This window comes from Cupressus sempervirens, chromosome 9 (genome assembly GCF_028749045.1).
Source record: "Cupressus sempervirens isolate cs-2001-9-10 chromosome 9, ASM2874904v1, whole genome shotgun sequence".
Taxonomy (NCBI): Eukaryota; Viridiplantae; Streptophyta; class Pinopsida; order Cupressales; family Cupressaceae; genus Cupressus; species Cupressus sempervirens.
The window spans coordinates 89,033,140-89,054,356 of record NC_143126.1 but is presented as its reverse complement, the minus strand read 5'-3'; the positions used below and the strand labels follow the sequence as shown (position 1 = coordinate 89,054,356).

Below are 21,217 nucleotides of genomic sequence, written 5' to 3'. Positions count from 1 at the left end.
CAAGTAATACTAGTACAGAATTTTTTTTAAAGTGGATAGCTTCCCAATGGTTTCTTAAATTTTTGTATTCTCGATCTTGAAGACCTTTTTGTTTTAGAAGTTTTCTATATTTTAGCTACTGGTTCATTTCATAAACTCTTTTATATAATGTTTTAAATGGCCATGAAATTATAGTAGTGATGCTCTGCTAAATTGACTTTTGATACATGGAACATTATTTCATTAATAAGGAACCACTGATTTAACACACACACATTAATCATCTAAAAGAGCAGGATGTAGCTCTTAGTAACCCTCTTTTAATTGGAAGTGCTTCCAGCACCATAGTAAGAATAAATGTCACATCTATTAAGAACTAGAAAAGGCATCAATATATCGGTTAAAAAATTAAAAATGCCCAAAAAAAAGCTATCATCTCATTCCCTGCACCACCTCATATGTCCTTCTAGGGTGGGCAGCTTCCAGCTAGTGTTGTGTTTGGATCTGCTACAGTTTGGATCTAGGTACCTGAATTGTCTCCATCCAGAACTAATCAGGGGGCAGTAGTTGTTTCTTCTTCACATCCAAATTGTCGAAACAATATAATTTTCCTGAAACAATTTGTTCTAAAAAACCTTCAAAATAAAAAATTTAAAGAGTCATGTTGCATCATGGTATAAGCAAATGAAGATAACATTTGAGACATGTTCGTCTTACATGGACCTGCAAGATTCATTTTGCAGAATGATGCATGGATCTGTGTGGAACCAAATACAGATCCATATCCAGGACAGATCAGACCTGAACAGATCCTTAACCAAGCGAGATCCGACCTGAGCCTGTAGGTCCAAGGGGCCAAACAAGTAACATAGATTTTATATATGGTTATTGGCTAAGATAAGCTCAAGTGACAATATAGGCTTTGAAAATATAGCCACAAGTTCAAAACCCAAGAGACATGATAAAGTGCTGAAATTTAATAAATTGTCATGCAATATTTCCAACCAAAGTCTATACCTATTAGGTTTGTATTTGTGTCTTCCTTGTTTCCATTTGTTGTGTGCTTTTCTTTGTTGAATATGCATTTTCTTCCAAAATTGCTCTTCTCTTCTTCCTGCTGAAGTGTCAGACTTGCCCATACTATCATGCCTTCCATCTGTCACCTGCCATGAACCATAGTATGAGTCTCATGGTATGACCAACCCCTGTTCCCGAATATTTTCACCTATGTCTGTGTTACCCTCCCTAAGTTCCTAGCACAAGTCATGTTGCTAGTAGTAAGCTTTTGGTGCCATAACTTTCAAAATGGAATCTTCCCTGCCCATGATCATTGTTCAAATTTTAAGTTGCAGCTGTGCTGGGTGATCAATCTATTTTGTCTGTGGAGGATATTAAAATGCAAATGTTTTCATTCGGGATGAGGATCTACAATTAGTTCCTATTAAAATTTGTTTTGATCACTTGTGTTCAAATGTGAGAGTCCTAGGACGATAACCCGAGTGATTTTGAAGGGAGATCTCATACAAAGTTTATATTTCAGTTTTCATTTGACATAGACTCCAGAACTTATTGGTATAAATTCTTGTCGTGGTTACTGATATATCAGAACGATTTGAATGTAATACAATCATTATAGTTATTAAAAAGAGATTGATATTTAGGCATATTATTTGTTGTTCAATTTTTTTTAAAGATCAAGTTACGCTTGTCATATGCTGTTTGAAATTGGATGATATTATGTGCAAATTGTAATTTAAATCTGAATTGTCTAAGATCTGCTTGAAAATTAGGACCCTAACATGTTATCCAAATAATAAGTATTTGTACAAAGTTGAGAGTCAAATTTGTATTATTGTTTTGGCTCAAGATATTACAGTCCTATCGAAGTTGCCAACCTGTGTGTTCAGAGTTCAATTTTGCATGTTTTAGGTTTAAGCAATACAGTGTCAGAGCAAGCAGATATCACTTGAGGAGATCAAGAAACAATGTTGATCTATAGTGAGTCCAGAGACAAAACTGTTTCCAACATATTCCATTACAGAGCATAGGAGTATGTCACAAAAAGAGGACAAAAATGTACACAAACAAACACCCCAATAGTCAGGTCGAAAGGAAGTTTACTGTGATGATTGATATGATGGCACAGTTGATTTGTGAGATAGGCAATAATACGAATAAACCTATACAATCATTGAGTGAAGCAAGTGCTTTTGAGGGTAATAATCTAGATGCCACTCGAAAAGTATTCTTCTTGTTTCAACTACAAGAAGTCCTCTAAATTTTGGCTTTGATCCGTACACGTATTGGAAACATGTCCCCATCCCGAAAACTCTGTGGAACATAGGAATACAAAGCTCTTCCTAACCATATCTGAAATGAAATGTCACTCACCGATTACATGAACATGACGAAGTCTCAAGATGATGACAAACTTGAGCCCAGGTCGCAAGCCTTTAAAAATATGTGCAGCAAGCTTTGGGGAAGTTGACAATCTTCCTACAATTGGATCTACCAGATACTCAACCCGTGCATGGTTACAAAAGCTAGACGTGTGCCTATTCATTAAGCCAATAATCGAGATGAAGCAATCAACTTTGCAACTTCCATGTGGAGGGTACTGCACATGAGCAGTGGTACCACAATCTAATTACTCAAGCTCATATGATGAATTCTGCAAACTTTTGATTAAGAAGTTTGATTGAAAGGATCCTAAAGGTTACTTCAAAAATTTGACTCATGCAGATAAAGGTCCATGATAATGGAACATGGGAAATGATCTGAAATGTTGATGAAAAAATTGCTCACGCTATTAAGTCCAAAAGTTTTGTAGACATATTATCATGGACTATTAAAATTTCATGCATTTAATTTGACTGTGGTTCAATGGGGAGCCTATATAATAGAGTTTCAGAAGCTGGCAGTAATGGTGCCAAACTGTTATAGTAAACCGACAGGAGATGAAAGCTCCTTACATTGATTTACAAAGACGGTGTTTCTATTATGAAACAATCGTGAACTAAAGACAAAAATAGAAACTACCTAATAAAATAAAGACTAACTATGATGACCATTAAAGTAACATTACAATATTCTAATACCCTCCTTTAATGATCATAGTCTAACGACCCTACAAAAGACTATACATGTCTTGTGGTCATAAATTCTTCAAAACATTTTGTTACTACTAAGACCCTCCCTGGATCTGCAAAATGTTAATGATCAAAGTAGCTGAAATCCGTTCAGAAAAAATAGAGAAGGATGCCCCCAAGTTCAGATCATGTGCATAACCCGGCCGGGTAAGGATTGGTAAAGGGCCCCCTACAATAATATGAAGGGGGGGCAAGACCTGCTACTCTAAGGGCAGGAGCAAAGGAGGGTGCTGTTGGATCTGCTGCTACCGATGTTGCTTATGGGACTGGCAACAAGAGACAAGAGTCTGCCAATGGCTCTGCCACTAACCCTCCTAGAATTTGCAAAACTTCTAACCAAAAATCATCACAAAACTCCAACCTGATGTTGGATGATAGAGCTGTCCTTCCCTATAGCCAAATACACACACCAAGAGCAATTTGCCACAATTTTAAGGAAAATTTGGCTAACCCAACCAAAATTACAAATCATCATTTTTTCAGAAGAAACAGTAAAAACACACAAAGGAACCCCAAGCAACTTTGCAAATTACAAAAATTGAAATTTTTCAAGTAAAAAAATTATGAAAACCCCATCAGAAAATTTTTTTAAGGGAAATTTTTCTAAAAACCCATCAAAAATATTTTTAGGGAAAAAAACTTAGCTGTCCGGGTTCACTGGTTTGTCCCTAGAACCACGTCTGGGTTTGAACCAATTCAAAATACTGGTTCGGTTCAACCCAAATTCGAGCAAGGTTCCGTTTGGAAGGAGGTGGTTTGAACCCGCAAGTTGGAAATCTGAACCAGGGCGAATTTGATGTGCCCAGATTGAATTCGCATTGAACCCGGGCAGATTTCCGGCGATTGACGGTTTTAAGTCAGTTTTTATAACATATATGATATTGTTTTGAGTTCTGCAGCCCTAAAAAGTGAATGTAAATAGGTTATTTTGGCTTCTAACATCATTTGTGGTGTGCAAATAGGTGATTTTGTGAGCTAATAGATGATTGAGCAAAAGTACGTTCGTGCAAGGAGGAGTTAGAAGATAAAATTGTGCGCTATATTGAAGTGTTTGTGTCTCATTACTACATCTTTGCAAGCTTACAATGGCAAGAAAAAGTAAGTTCTTGTTCTATTTTCCTTTTGTTTCAATGTTTTGTTTAAGCTTTTTATTTTTTTCAATTATGTTTCATTGCCAATAATATCTAGCTATTATATTCCTTAAAATTTTATTCTCAATAACATATGTCAATATGTATACAATTTCTTATAATAGGAAAAGGCACTTCAAAGGGGTCTACATCTTCCTTAATAGGCAATGCCAATATCCCACAAAGAATAAAACCCCCATCTGCTTCTCCTTTGTGGAAGTATGTGGATATTATGCATCCTCTTCCAAGAGGTGGTGGTTTCTGTTGGAAATGGCGGGATTGTGATGTAGAAAGAAATAGTTCATATTATCGTGTGGTGGGCCATTTGTGTGGATACCCTGGTAGAGGAGTGAAGAAATGTCCTAGAAGAAAAAATGCAACTGTGCCAAATTCATTAGTATTAAAATATTTTGAAGAGCATGAGCGAGCTGAAGAGAGAGATGAACTTAGAGAAAATGCCATTGATGGCAATAAAAATGACAAAGAGCAAAAGGAATAAAATCCACCCCAGATGTTGTGATAGAAAAATCACCCCCCCTATACTACCTCAGCTGCCCTTGATTCTCAAAATGAAGCACCCATTCGACACAAAAGAAGGGGACCACTTGAAACTGCACTTCAAAATCAAAGTAGGGAAATTATCAACATTGATGCAGCAAAATGCTTATATGCAAATGGGTTGTCTTTTAATCTTGTTTACTCTCCATATTTCAAGCAAATGTTGAGAAGTGCTAATGCAGCACCTACAAGGTATTCAAGTCCTAGTTTTGAGAGAGTATGGACCACCTTGTTGGATGGCAAGGTCAAGTTGATTGATGAGCAATTGAAGCCCATCAAGGATTCATGGATTGAGATAGGGGTAACAATTGTTTCAGACAGGTGGAAAGATGCTAGAAATCATCCATTGATCAATGTTTTGGCCATGTCCCCTAAAGGGCCAATGTTTTTCAAAGCAGTGGATTGTGAGGAGCAAGTAAAAGATGGGTCATTTATTGCTAATATCCTAATTGAGGACATTAAACAAGTGGGTGCAAGAAACGTTGTCCAAGTCATAACAAACAACGCAAAGAATTGTAGAGTTGTTGGTTTGTTGGTTGAAGAGAGATACCAACATTTTTTTTTGGAGACCTTGTGCAGTTCATTGAGAAGAGTATTCAGTAGATCAAGGAGGTGTACGCAAAAGTTGAGGGCATCCAAATGTTTATCACAAACCACCACATGACTCGAGCAATATTCAAAATGTTCTCACATTTGGAGTTGTTGAAGGTAAGGAAACTTGAACTCACGTTAGTTATTTAAATTTTTTTTAAACAGTATCTTGCAATTTCTAATTTTTTGATTATGTAATGTGTATTATTTTATCATGTATCTAATAATTGTATTGATTTTGCTCTATTTTATGTAACAGGTTGCTGAGACACATTTTGCATCAAATGCAATTGTCTTGAGATGACTTCTGCAAATGAAAGAGGCACTTACCAAAATGGTAATCAGCAACAATTCGGCTATATAGAGGCAAAGAAACAATGAGAGGACAACCAAATAAGGAAGATGATATTGGAAGACCAATGGTGGGAATGTGTGGAATATCTCATTAAGTTCACCGAGCCCAATATGATCATGCTTAGGTATGCAAACATAGATAGGCCTTCCCTTGAAGAGATCTATGATGGCATAGACTCGATGCTTGAGAAGATCAACCAAATTGTAAAGGAAAAGAAGCAAGATATTGAAGAGACCTTCTTCAAACAGTTGCAAGCAATTGTTATAGAATGATGGAATAAAATGACCACTCCTCTACATTTGCTTGCCTACACATTAACACCAAAATACTATAGCACCCAATATACTGAAAGGTTACCACCCTATAGAGATACAAGGCAGCATTTCATATACTCTTTCCTGATGATGAAATGTGAGATTTGATTATGGATGAGTTCATACAGTTTGCGGATGCAAAAAATTGAAGTAATGATGCTCTTTGTCACCGGTTTAGGAAGGATGCTCATAGTTGGTGGTACCTCCACAGCCAAAGATTCCAAATGTTGTGTTAGAGTAATAAGATATTGCCTTATTAATTAAATCATTTTGATTTAATTATCAAGTCACTTACTATCTCTAGTTTACTTAAGCTAAACTTAAGGTATATAATAATTAATTATTTTATTAATTATTATCCTGCATCCTAGGTTTTACCTGTTACGGTTTTGATCTCCTTTTTATAAAAATTGATCTCATTGTAATTTATTCAATCACTTTTGATAACAACAATCTCTTTTTTGCTCATCAAGAATGTCTCATCTATGGATCTGGAAATTCAAACCTCCATAGCTTTTGCCTCTCTTTTTCTGTGACAGGTGTTTGCATGCAGGTGATTATTGGGCGTTGTGGGGTTTATCTTTCATCAACTTCAACATGGTATTAGAGCTCCAGATCTTCATGCCCGTGTTCTATTTATGAGAGGTCTAGATTGCTTTTAGATCTGTGCTTTTTCTTTTAGAGAGTTTCATTTTTTCATATATATTTTGTATCCAATCTAGGGTGTCACTAATTTTCGGGTCACTATGAGCCCAAACGGACATCAACGTTGAGCTCAGAGCGCCCAAATACCCCTCTTTTCATATAAAATTTGTCCAATTTGGATACGGTTGGAATCTGAGGCAAGATAATATTGCTTCCAAATTGGGCACATTTCCTAAGGCAATGATTTCTAAATTTTTTTGCACATTTCCCAAGGTCATATTTTTAGATTTTGGTACACAAATCAAGATTTTTTGTTTGAAAATCAAGATTTTCTGGCATGTTTCTTGAGGTGGTGATTTCCTAATTTTTGGCGCACAAATCAAGATTTTTCGGAGATCGAAAATTTGAATGTTTTCCAAGACAGTGATTTTGTGATTTTTGGCACAAAAATTGAGATTTGTTTTGGAAAGCAAATCAAGATTTTTGTTTATGCAAATCAAGATTTCTGAGAATGCATATCGAGATTTTGGCACGTAAATCGATACAATTTTGGTATGGAGTTGACACACTTCCCGAGGTTATTTTTGGTACTGGTGGACAAACTTTTTTATGCATTTGGCACCAATCCTGAGGCAATAAAAATATTTTGCCCTTCCAACGCTTTTTTGACCTACATGTGGTTTTTTGGCCATAACTTGCTCATCCAGACTTCATTTTTCGCAAACGAGATATCGTCAAAAAGCTAGTTCCAAGCCCGTTCCAGTGGTACAGGTTATTTTCAATTTTGGTGTTCTTTTGATGGCTGTTTTGACTGTCAAAACCAGGAGTTCTATTTTGTATTCCAAGAGACATATCTTGAGAAATTCTATTTTCCAGATTCTGCTCCAGGCACATTCCATTCAGTTTTTTGTTTTTTTTACATTCTAATGTATATTTTGGTTTGTTTCAGGTTCGGGGATTGATTATGTTTTTTCAGATGATTTTTCATGGGTTGTACTATCTATTGTATCAGCCTTATTTCTCTTTTGATCTTTGTTGACATCCTTTTATAGTATTTTTGCAAACGCACTGAGATAAAGTGCCACTATTGCATTTTGGGATCTTGCACATCTTTGTGTTTTGTTGTACCTGCACTACATTATAAAGTGCCTTCGGGGGTTTCATGTTGGCCATATTCGCCATCTTCCTTTGTCAAGTGAGTGTTCCTTCCATGACATTAGCCTCATAATGTGTTGATGACACGTGCCATTATAGGTGTTTGTACTTCTTTTGCACTCTCAATGATCCTAGTTCTTCTTTCTGCAAGAGATTATGCATCCAATTTTAGTGTTCATGTCTTACCTCTCAGCATTAGAGGGGGGTTATGTTGGTTCTATTGCTTTCTTGGTTCGATGGAGTGAGCTATGGATTCAGTATATGATTCTATGTAGTAGGCAATTGCAATGGTTGGATACCTATGCATTTTGATGAGATGGATCATTTACCATATAGACATTCTTTCATTCTTATTTTTGCAAGCCATGAAGATACCTTTCATCTTTGATTGATCAGCTCTTCAACCTTAGTCTTCTTTACCTGGTCATGTTCTATACAACGGAGGTTCTTCAAATTAGCAGTTTGACAGTGTTTGTAGCTTCATGCTTCAGTGGTGTTCTTCGTGATTATCCTTTTGTTCCTATCTTCTAGAACGTTATTTCCATCTCTTTTTCGAGTAGGGTTTTTCCCATGTGGTTTTCTCTATTTCTCCTCTTTACAGAGATTTGGTTGTGCTTGGGTGCCTCATCAAGCCTTGTTGCCAAGACCCAAATTTGCTTTCAGCAATAGTTTCTAGGTTTTTAGCTAATCCCTAGGTTTTTTTGCACTCTCGATGATCCTGGTTCTTCTTTCTGCAAGAGATTACGCATCCAGTTTCAATGTTCATGTCTTACCTCTCAGCATTGGAGGAGGGTTATGTTGGTTTTATTGCTTTCTTGGTTCGATGGAGTGAGCTATGTATTCAGTATATGATTCTTTGTGCTAGGTGATTGCAATGGTTGGATACCTATGCGTTTTGGTGCGATGAATCATTTACCATATAGACATTCTTTCATTCTTATTTTTGCAGGCCATGAAGATACCTTTCATCTTTGATTGATCAGCTCTTCAGACTTAGTCTTCTTTAACTGGTCATGTCTATACAATGGAGGTTCTTCAGATTAGCAGTTTAGCAGTGTTTGCAGCTTCATGCTTTAGTGGTGTTCTTCATGATCATCCTTTTTGTTCCTATCTTTTGGAACATTTTTTCCATCTCTTTTGGAGTAGGGATTTTCCCATGTGGCGGACTTGGATGTTTCTACTTCTCGGCTTACAATTGAAGACTCTGAAGATTTTGATACCCATACTATTGCTGTTGGTGCTGATCTCATTGGCCTTAGCTCTATTCCTGGGTCAACTAATGCGGAAGCAATAGGAGGAGAAGAAGAAGATGATGATGATGAAGATGAATATGATGAATATTAAAATTTAATACATTATGATTAGTTGAAACTTGAACTTGAAACAATGATACTTGAACTTGTTGTTACAGTTCATGGATCATGATTTAATTTTAATGTTTTGAATCTTTGATGTTGAACTTTGAAAATTTAAATATATGATGGTATGATCTCGATTCATGATGTTGTATATATATATATATATATAATTTTTACATGATTTTGTACGAACAAACACAAAACCCTTTCCAAAATTTTGCCAATACCAACGAACATGTTCTTCGAACCCATATTTTGAATCAAACTCGAACCAGTAGCTTGGGAAAATTTTGAAAAACCACCAAAAATATTGAAGAGAAAAAATTAGAAAAACCCATCAGAAATTTTTCAAGGGAATTTTTCATAAAATCCCATCAAAGAAAATAGTACAAAACATGAGACTTTTTGAGGTAAACAACATATGCAAACAACATGCAAATCACAAAAAGCACATTCAACCCTCAAAAATCAAAGAAATTTGCTCAAACTTGAAAATCGTACGATCAAAACCTTCAACCAAGCTCACGATTTTCAACAGAAATCTTCGAAGATGAACCACAAAATATTCATAAAATACCTCCAACAATTTTGATTTAAATATTTGAAAGACAAATTTCAAGAAAAAAGTTGAAGATCAAAAAAGGCTCGAATTTTTCTTTAAAAAATCACCAAATTTTCTGAAATCCCGTTGATTCACTCTAATACCATGTTATGGTAAATCAATGTTGCATTAAACAAAGGAGATGAAGGCTCCTTATATAGATTTACAAAGATGATGTTTCTATTATGAAACACTCGTGAACTAAAGACAAAACAAAAACTACCTAAAATAACAAAGACTAAGTAAGATGAAGAGGACATGGTAAGAGGCACCCTTACCATACTCTACGTTATTCAAAGGTACAAGCCATTTCCCATCCATGAGCTTTTGCAAAGTTTAAGGTGGTTGTACTTGTTGATACCAATGCTACTAATAACTTTGATTGTGAGAGAATAGTGACCAAGAGAGGCCTCAAGACAAAGGACTTTGAAGGGTTCAATGTTATGGTGGTGAACAATTTCACCATCCAATCCAATAGAAAGATCTCTTAGTTGAATCTTGATCTAGGAAGATATGATATGAAGGAAAAGTCCTATGTTGTTAAATTAGGGGACACCAATATGATCCTAAGCGTCCAGAGGTTATGCTCATTAGGAGATATCACACAAAACTTTGAGACCGTGGCACTTAAGTTTGAGTCAGAAGTGATTCTATGGGGAATAACAAAAAAAGCATCAAAGGTTGTATCAGCTAAGAGAACAACACGGTTTTCTTTATAAGCAAGTAGCATGGGGAGCTCAATGTTTGTTGACAATAACAAAACCCATTGAAGGAAAGAAGTGATATCATATGGATGTGCAAGTATCATGGAAAAGCACTATAAAGAATTTAGAGCATTCCTACAAAAAGTCTGTTAGACAATGGCTTTGAGCACATTGTTGAGTTGGAGTGTTTAGCTAGTCATCACTACTCCCTACCACCACCCTAGGAGATATGAGGAGGAAGTCAAAAAGGTAATTAAGAAAGTACTGGAAATGGGTCACATCTAACCCTACTCAATTCCCTTTGCTTCCTCTATAGTTTTAGTGAAGAAGGAAAGATGGTACAATGCAGATGTGCACTGACTACAAGGTACTGAACAAGAAAACATTCCCAACATCAATGAATTAATAGATGAGTTTCATGGTATAATCTAATTATCTAAAAAAAAAATCTCAAGTTAAGAGAAATATATTCACAAGACAGATTTTTCTATGAGTTGTTGGTCGTTTCATTTGTTTCAACAAACACTCCAACAACATTCAAGTCATATATGACCCAAATTTCCCACGAGAAAACAAGAAGTTTCATTCTTGTTTTCTTTAAAGACATGTTGATACATGACATGGAAGAAGCACATAAAACATTTTGACAAAGTGTCGAGAAATTCAAAAGCACAAACGTTGTTTGCCAAGAAATCAAAGCATACGTTTTCTATGCAAAGATCTTGTATCTAGGTCACATCATCAATGCAAAGGGAGTAATTAAACATGAAGAAGATCAAAGCAATTTGGCATTGCCTCCCCCAAGTACCTTAAACACAGGTGCAAGAATTCTTTGGCGTTTCCAATTGCTAGTAGTGTTTTGTCAAGGATTTCGCCCATCTAGCAACACCTTTAAATAACCTAACAAATATGGGAGCTTCCATATGAACTAAAGGTGAACAATACAAATTTCACACTTCCTTAATGAGCTCATGCCCTATGTTAGGAATTTTGGATCTCACCCTCCCTTTCACACTAGAATGCAATGCATCAAAAGAAAGAATTGGAGTCACACTCATGTAGAACAAGCACCAGATTCCACTTCACTGGAAACTTGTAGAGGTGGAAAGATGGTTAATCTATGATTTGGAAGTATTGGTTATAATGAACACATTATTAAATTCAAGTGGTAATTGGTAGGTGATCAATTTGTAGTTTAAACTGATCAGAACAAGTTGAGATATTTCCTCAATCAAAAAGATCTAGATGAGCAACCACATAAGTGGAGGAGAAGACTCCAAGCCCGTGACATTTATATTGGGTAAATCAAAGGGAAGAAGAATGTTGTTGATGAATTCTCTAGAAGGCCAAATATGTATTCCGTGTCTCATATCTATGCAGATTGGAAGAATGAAACCATAGCAGATTATGCCAAGAATGCATTTGTTTCCAATGTGTTCAAAAGGAAGTTGTTGGAAGACAAGTACATAGTTTGCAATGAGCTCAATCTCTACAAGGGAAGAATCTACATAACACCAGAATAAAGAATAAAGGAAAAGATTTTGTGAGCAGTTCATGATACTCTGTTGGTGGGGCACCATGTGTACTTCAAGTCCAACAACAGATCAGGGAAAGCTTCACATGGAAGGGACTCAAGGACATCAGAAAACAAGCACTTGTCACACAGGAAGCCTGTTGCAATGACACCTGAAACCAATTCTCTATCAAGTAATGCACACAAATAACTGAAGAGAATAAACAGCAGTTAGTTATAACAGAATAAATGATTAGTCAGTTTCAGTGTTTCCAAAAGGATCTCCAAAGCCCTTTTAATCTTCTCAAAAATAGAAGTTCCTGTAACTTTCACTTTCCACACTCACAAGCTTATCAGCATTTACATCTTGGACATCGACATACTAGAGAGAGCATTGTAAGTCGGGATTTGTATCAAATGCTCCTAAGTTGACTCAATAAGATCCCAGATACTCTTTATCAATTTCTTAGACTGCAATCTATTATTTTGAAATGATGAATATTAAGACTTGTCACTTGCATTATTGAGACGGACCTTCCAAGCTAACCAAGAGTTGGGTTAAACCTAGTCCAACAAATGTAATTATAATCATAACTAGAACTTCAACAAGAAACATAATCCAATTTGTAACAATATCTGTCATCTGCCTAAAATCATAACAAAAACTTCAACAAGAAACATAATCCAATTTGCAACAATATCTTTCATCTGCCTAAAAAAGCGAGGAAAATTCACCCTTACATTCATCTAGTGAGCAAACAAGTCAATATAGTGATCACAATTCGAGTATGTCTGCCCATGGTTTGACCCCAAGCTTAAACTATAGCTGAAATATTATCAAGGCCTCAACATAAGACACAAAATAACCACAAAAGACAAGTCATAGTGACACCCTCAACAGGTTTAATAAATCACTCCATCCACAAGTCAACAAAGCTCATTGAGATAGTTTACATCATGTTTAAAGCTGATTCTAAAATGCCAAAATAGTATAAGATCAGTTATGGTACAAGTACCATCAAATTCCTGGTAACAACAAACCAATTAACATTTTCTGGAGATGTGTCTTAAGCAAGGAACAACAATCTGCTACTATAGCTACAGTGCATACAAATGCAAATTTCTTAGCTCCTCAAGCATCCAGGGTCCTTTATCTAGTCATCCTTGCTCACATGATCTGATTCACCTAACAGATCCTAGAATTAGAAGCCTTTAGGACAGTCAGTTTTGTGAATTTTCAAAGCTGACATCCTAGAAGTGGAACTCCCAATATGATCAATGACAAAGGCATACCATACCATACGCCCAACATGTTCCAATCAGCCATCAAACATCTCAGATCTTAAAATTCACAAGTGATTCGATTAAAACTTTCAAAATGTTAAAAAATTGAACATATCTTGAGTTATGTTTAACCATCTCATACATATTTTTTCAACATTAATATAAACTTGAAACTTACAATTCAAGGCTTCCACAATTCCTAATATTTGGAAAAAAAGGGTTTTCGTGTATAACTCAGTGAAATTTTTCGGACCAACAATTTGAACCATTTAGTTATTTCAATTTTCAGCAAAGTTTACTAAACTCTCCATTGAATTTACCAAGTTACCAAACAATTTAATCTCAGCCAAACCTTTTATTGTTTCTTTTAATTTCCCAATTTGTCCATTTCTGACCAAATTTGGATAAAATTATCCCATGAATTGAGAATATCTGGATTTCTTATAATTTCCTGATTAGTCCATTTCTAATCAAATTTGGGTAACCTATCACAAAAATTGAGAATGTTTGGATAAATCCTACCATGAATATTCCATGCTAATTAACAATTCAAACTTAACCGAAACCTTTAGTCTTTTTTAACAGTGACCAAAGCCTAAATGGATAGCGCACAAAAGTTCAACACATTTAACAATAATTCTCTAAAACATTAACTGAAAAAATAAGATATAATCTTCATACAAGTTTAACCAGAAAATGGAGAAATTTGCAAAATAAATTTAGCTGAAAAGTCCTAGTCTTCCCAAAAGAATATGACAATAGCAAAGGCGAAAAGTTACAAACAAATTTACCAGTAACGAGTTTTAAAAAAATCGACAGAATTTGACTAAACACGTAGAGAATGTGACTACTGTATCCCATAACTGAATCCGCAAAATCCCTGTTGGGTCTATGGGGAATTCAGCATTCGGCTCTAAGTCTAAGACGATCATTTTATCAGTGCACCCAATACCCAGGGTCCAACAGAAACCTTCAAATGAAAAAATAAACAAAACACTTTCAACTAAAAATGAAGGGCAGCTCCAGACAAATGTGACCGAAAACAATCCCCATTAATTCAAACCAAAAAACATAAGAAACTCTCCTCGTGAATTTCTCCAATGAAAACCAGATAATCTTGACTTGATCCTTCCAATTCAACCCAAACAAAACAGAATCGAAACAGAGACAATGAAGTAATCCAAAAACTAACCTGCCAACAATGCCATTCACCATGATAACAAGATGATCGGGGAATTCTCCACCGGCACCCACTTCAGCTTCCCGCCGGTCGGCCGCAGCGGCATCCCACATATTCTTCCCGCCATTGGTGTTCTCAGAAACGACCGTCCCCATACCATTAGCTTGATTTTCCGCGGGACCAAGCCCCCGGACACATGAAAGGCATCCGAAGCCGCCTACAGAGGGACCACCCGCTGATTTTGTTTCGCCTCTTTTGGGCCTCCGCCTGGCCATTACAAAGGCGAAAAGAGCAACTTTTAAGCTTTTAAAAAATCTCCGAGCTTTGCGTGAAGGGATCGGATAAATGTTCAGTGATTTTCAAGACACCTGTGCCGAGCTGCAAAGTAAGGGATTTTTATGGTTGGTTTTGTGCTGATTGGGCCCACATTTGGAATGCCCACGTTGAGAATCTTCCCTTGGAGCATTCCGGAAATGTATGTTGTGGTCAAATTCTTTGCTGCTTCGCTGACGTGGCGAAGTTCTAGAAGACAAGTGCCACGCAGAATGGAAAGTTAAAAGTAGGTTGGAAAAAATGACTTTGACAGAAGACCTTGCGCGTTGTTTTATGTTGACACGGGGACCTGTTCAGACGGGTAGAAGGCAGTCGCGTTATAGGGCTTTTTAGGTGACGTGTGCATTCCTATAAATAAGGGAGCATAGCTTCTACTTCTTGTGGAATTAGATGTTGATTTTGTATTTTATTTGTAATGATTTTAATTTAATGGAACAAGTGTCACATAGTAATTTAGTACTTGTCTTTTAACTTTTATATAGATATAGTTTTAATTTAATAAATTTATTATAGTAACAAAAATATTAGATAATTATAGTTGATATTAATTATAATTTAAGTTTAAAATTTATTTATTAAAAAAATTATTTATATATATGTTCTATTGTATATATGTCAACTGATAATATTATATTAGAAATATATCAAAATATGAAAATAATAACATTTTTATAATAATAATATATAATAGTATTTCTTAAACTATTATATAACATACGAAAGATATATTTTTATTAGTTTTAATTGAATGACGAATATTATATTATAAAAAAAATACAATATTAAAATATTAAATCAAATCATTTATGTTAAAAATATTAAACATTAATGAATCATATTCACATTAATAAAAGCTAACTCTTAAAAATTATTAGTTTTACAATCCACCCAACCAATATAAGAGCTAAATGAGTTCAACCAATCAAATATTAGAAAAATAATTTCTTAAAATTGTAATATTAACAATCGTGCATCTATGTTATGTAAGACATTAGTTTAATAAAAATAAATAAATTAAAAAGTTGTAAAAACCCAAAAATTTAATCACTAATTAAAGTATAAAATCTAAAAAATCACAATAGCACTTAGCCTACCTGCAAGTACTAATAATAAGTATATAGGAGTCAAATGGTGTGTATAGAATACATAAAAATAGTGTAGAATGATAACAAACACAAACAAGAGCTCTAGAAGAACTTGAGTCCCTGCCTTATGAAAGGGTTAGAAAATAATTTATTTTCTCTTAATTTATTATTTTATTTTGTTTGAAATATAATAATATTTTTAAGAAGGGTTAGAAGATAAATTATTTTTATGTAACAACCGAAAACCACAGCATTTGCCAAAAAATGCAAACAACTTCAAAATGTGGAAATATATAGAATTTGAAAAGTCAAAAGTCGATTTAATTCATATAACTATATAATTCATTATCCATTTCCAAATGGAAATCTATACATATCGACAATTAGTCAAGAATAATTAGAATCACAATCATTATTACATATTACAAATTTCTCTAAAAAAATACTTGGCAATACAAAGTCGACCACATATCGATACCATATACAAAGCAAAGTAGGTGAACATGACATCTTTTGTCAAGACTACATAAATCCTGCACGTCGAACATGATTATAACATCAGCTCGTTGTATGATATAAAACATACATAGCATAATAATATAAAATTAACATGTCATCGAACCTTAGTGTCCATTTGCATGAAATCTCATCTCTGAGCCATCAGACCTATGTCCATCCGCTGTCGTGAGATGGAAGAGTGGTCCAGGCACTTTTACCACCCAACCATGGAGTGGTTAGCTCCCCGAGGTTCTCTGATTAAGGAGAACTACCCAACCCTCAAATGAGAAGGCTAGCAACTTGGCGCAATTGGATTGAAAAGATCTGGTGCAACCTTTGTGCCTAATCTATTTACACATATGTCTAGTAGAAACATACACAAGGATATGGAAGAGGGAAAAATAATGTAAAATAACCAAATGCATTTCAATCATATGCATAAATGTTTTCACGAGCTTGGCCAAGCATCATGAACCAGCTAAGTGTAAAGACTGGTAGGTAAATTTTTAAGGAAAAACAACACATTTCCCATAAATTACCCTCCTCTTTGATTCCACATTCAGCACCCATCCTTACTACTCAAACATTGTAAAGATGATAATTACAATTTCACACATTGATTCTATCAATTTTATTCTTTCAAGACAAACAAATCAACTCTCAATGGATAATCTATTACTAAACCTTCAATTTAAAGGGATCAAAATTCACGTTTTAAGATCATACCATGAATCTTTCAAAGAGCTTATTTTTATCTAATTTTCTAAAATTTCATTTATCATTCTAGAAAGAAAAATTATAGCTTTGCTAACTGTTTGTTATCTATCCTTCTCATATTGTAGAATTTAGAATTCAGATCATAGGTTAAATAAAAATACATAACACAAAATAATTTGCCAAACTACTCTCTAATATTCTTTTGTTTTGCTGTTGGTTTTCTAATCAAATTTGAGAAATTAAAGATGACAAAAGTTGGCTCATTAATCATAATGATGCATCTTTCACTGTTTCTTTTCATCTTTTAAAAATGGATGATTGTGTTGTCTCTAGAACATAACTCCACTAGACATCAACTGCGAGCTTAGCAACACTTGATTTGTGGATATGTGAACCAGATTTGTTCCAACTATGTTAATTACAACAAGTTACTCTTTGGAAGTGTTGGTGATTTGAAAATCCCAATTTCTATTAAATAATCTCTAATTCCGCATGTCAGCTTATCATAAAATAAACAAATTGTTCAAAAAAAACTAACATTTTCGAGAGTTGGAAACTAAAGCAATAAATTAATGTTTCATTATTTTCTCTATATAAGTCTACAATCGTCCCATCCATATGAATTGTTCTATGTTCCTTTGATTATCATAGCTAGTTTTAGTTAACTAAATAAAAACTAGTATCCCTAATATCTTTCAATGTGGAAGTACTATGCTGAAAAATAAAACATAGTGATTTGCTGAAATGAACTTATAACTTTTGTTGGTATTGGCATTCAAATTTGTCAAAATCTAGATACTTGCAAGATGAAGATGTACATCCTTTAGAAGTGGATGATTTACTTAAGGCTGTAGGAGCAATCTATTTATTCTATTCACAACGTGTACGGACTTAGATGCTCACAAAACTTTTCAAATCAATGAAACAATGAAATTAGCAAGGCTAATACATTTAATAGATTGGTATACTATAGATTTGCTAATTGTGAAGAAGTATGAATTTTAGTGAAACAAGGAAACTAATCAAATATCATTCCAAGAAATATGTGTCTGATTTTTATTTTTTAATAGCATTGGAGATATATTATGACCATTATTTAATTCCTTCTATCTATATAGCAATGAACTTCCCGTTAAAGTTTAATGGGAAAGGATAAAATAAAAGAATCAATGAAAGAAGTAAATTCAGCAAATGAAGTAAAGAATCACATAGAATGTCCAAAATGCTTGTTTGTTCAATAGAAGAGGTTTTATATCTGAAGGAGATGATTGTTAGAGTAATTATTTGTCTGCACTTATTAATTAAATCACTTTGATTTAATTAATTAATTTGCCTATTACTCTAGTTTGCTTAAGCTATCTTGTAGGTGCATATAATTAATATTTTATTAATTATATTGTGCAACCTAGCTTTTTTAGGCTTTAGGTTACCCTTTTCAGGGTTTTGATCTCCTTTTATAAGGATTGATCTCCTTTGTATTCAATTATCTTTTCCATTTCTGAAAATACATTAGCATATTTTTCAGAGCAAAACCCTTTGCCTCCTCTTGTCTTTTTCTTCTGTGACAGGTTTTTGCATGCAGGGATTCGAAGGCTTTGTGGATTTGATTGGCTTATTTGCTCAAATCCTACATGGTATCAGAGCCAGATCTGTTGTAGCTTGTTCAGTGTTTCAAGAAAAAGGGAGAACAAGGGTTTGGCGGATCAGATCTGGTATTTTTTTGGATTTTTTCTGAGAAAACAGGGGGGTCACTGATTTTCAAAGCAGTTTGAGGCCAAACAGACATCACGGATGAATTCAGAAGACGTCAAAACCCCCATTTTGATATAAAATTTGTTCGATTTGGACAACGTTGATCTGGGAGGCCAATTTTTTTGCCGTACGGCCTCTACACACAATCCGAGACGCGAAAAATTGCAAAAAAAAATTAAAAAGCGGCACTTTTTGCCGCGGCGATTAAAAAAACCGCCTGCGGTCACCGAGACCACTAGCGGTTAGTGGTAACCGCTGGCGGTCCGCTGACCGCAGCAGCTCCCGGCGACCGCTGCCACTCTGCAACCTCCGCCGCCGGTGGCGCCGCCCACCCACCACCGCGGCCACCAGCGGCTCCGCCGCCTTCCTCAGCTCTGCCTCCACCCAGTGGTGACGCTTTTTTTTAATGAAGTTTTTTTGTTTTTTTATTATTTTTTTATTAAAAAAAATAAATTTTCATGCATTTTCAGAGGCCCTGTTGGTTTTTTCTCCGTAACTTGAGCATACGAACGTATTTTTTCAATCTGAAAAATGCACCGAAAAGCTAGTTCTTAGACGGAGATGCTGGTATAGGTGTTTTTGAGTTTTGATATAGTTTGGTTTCCTATTTTGGCAGTCAAAGCTGGATGTTCTGTTTTGCACTCCGGGAGGCGTATCTTGAGCATCCAATCTCCGATTTTGGACTTCTTTATATCGTTGGAAAGCTCTTTCTATGCTCTTTCCAGTGATGCTAGTTGTTGTTCCAGATTATATTCTAGGCACATCTTATTTAGTCTTTTGCATTTTAGCATTCTGGTGGATATCCTGATTGTTTCAGGTCCGGAGATCGATTTTGTTGCTTCAGTTGCTTCGTTTTGGGCTCTACCTTCTGTTGTTTCAGACTTATGTCTTTTCTGATCATTTTTTATATTTATTGTAAGCATTTTTATGCAACGCACTGAGATAAAGTGCCACTCTTGCGTTTCGGGATCCTTTTCATCAGTGTGATTCGTTGTACTCGCACTATTATATAAAGTGCCATGGGGGGGATAGTTGTTTGCCGCTTATAGGCCCTCTTTCTCTTTTTTCTCATGCAGTGTCGATGACACGTGCCTTTATTGGTGTCTGTACCTCACTCTCGATGTTTCTGGTTCCTGTGTTGTAGGAGATTTTTTGGCCCACCTTTTCAGCTGCCTGTCACCTCACCTGCCTTAAGGGGAGGTTATATTGTTGTTTTATGCTTCTTTGGTTGATGGTTCGTTGGTGTGAGCTATGTATTTAGTAACTGATCCTACATACTAGGCGATTGCAGTGTCTGGCTACCTATGCATTTCGATGAGATGGATCATCTACCATATAGACACGCTCGGTTCGTGCCTTCTATTTCCATGGAGGTTCTACAGATCAGCATTTTGACAGAGTTTTGTGGTTCTTCATGCTTCAATGATTCTCTTCTGATCTCTTTGTTCCTTCTTCTGGAACATTCTTTGCTATCTCTTTTTGGAGTAGGGTTTTTCCCATGTGGTTTTCTCTATTTCTCCTCTTTATAGAGATTTTTTTGTAATTGGGTACCTGATCAGGCCTTGTTGCCGGGACCTAATTCTACTTTCATAGCTGTGCTAGGTTAGCTTACCTCCTGAGCTTCACTTAAGGTGGGGTGTTAGAGTAATTATTTGTTTGCACTTATTAATTAAATCACTTTGATTTAATTAATTAATTTGCCTATTACTCTAGTTTACTTAAGCTATCTTGTAGGTGCATATAATTAATATTTTATTAATTATATTGTGCAACCTAGCTTTTTTAGGCTTTAGGTTACCCTTTTTAGGGTTTTGATCTCCTTTTATAAGGATTGATCTCCTTTGTATTCAATTATCTTTTCCATTTCTGAAAATACATTAGCATATTTTTCAGAGCAAAACCCTTTGCCTCCTCTTGTCTTTTTCTTCTGTGACAGGTTTTTGCATGCAGGGATTCGAAGGCTTTGTGGATTTGATTGGCTTATTTGCTCAAATCCTACAATGATCACATAGATTCTTGAATATAAGTCGTTTTAGACAAGACTTGTTAAAAATAAAATAACAGAGGAAAATAAAAGGGAACCCGATTGGCAGATTTGAGTGATGACTTAGAACAAATGGAGTTCTCTATTGTTTTTCCAACTCCTTGAAACCGCTAACCCCTTTCTCTTCTTTGCCAAAAAAATGGTTGGCTCCCTCCTTCCAACAACACATCCTAACCACTACGTCATTGTTATCAACACCTCTAGCAAATCTGCATCCAAACTGCTACCTCCTCTTTCTCTCAAATCAGCCTTCCTTACAAACGTTTCCCTTC

At 35.3% G+C, this 21,217-nt stretch overlaps 2 protein-coding genes across 5 annotated transcripts in view; both read right to left on the bottom strand.

Moving 5' to 3' along the window:
- LOC149537761 (lipid droplet phospholipase 1-like) overlaps window positions 1–14,886 on the bottom strand; it is a 69,599-nt gene extending 54,713 nt beyond the window's left edge. The window contains exon 1 of one of the 2 annotated variants that reach the window (XM_089799145.1): window positions 14,529–14,886. In XM_089799145.1, coding sequence (XP_089655271.1) covers window positions 14,529–14,791 — 263 coding nt within the window. In that variant the 5' untranslated portion in view covers window positions 14,792–14,886. Of the gene's footprint in view, window positions 1–432; window positions 570–14,528 lie in introns of those variants that run through there. The other variant, XM_089799146.1, reaches the window with a different exon arrangement.
- LOC149537762 (uncharacterized) lies at window positions 433–1,142 on the bottom strand. 3 transcript variants are annotated; one of them, XM_089799149.1, is made up of 3 exons: window positions 997–1,142; window positions 703–818; window positions 433–507 (listed from the first exon to the last, which is right to left on the bottom strand). In XM_089799149.1, exons 1-3 carry the CDS (start codon window positions 1,116–1,118, stop codon window positions 500–502), a joined length of 246 nt encoding a protein of 81 aa, XP_089655275.1. In that variant the 5' UTR covers window positions 1,119–1,142; the 3' UTR covers window positions 433–499. The 3 variants fall into 3 exon arrangements, with proteins under 3 accessions (XP_089655275.1, XP_089655274.1, XP_089655273.1); XM_089799148.1 differs by having other exon boundaries at window positions 486–590; XM_089799147.1 differs by lacking the exon at window positions 433–507 and adding an exon at window positions 529–614 and having other exon boundaries at window positions 697–818.
- Window positions 14,887–21,217: the final 6,331 nt, after the last annotated feature.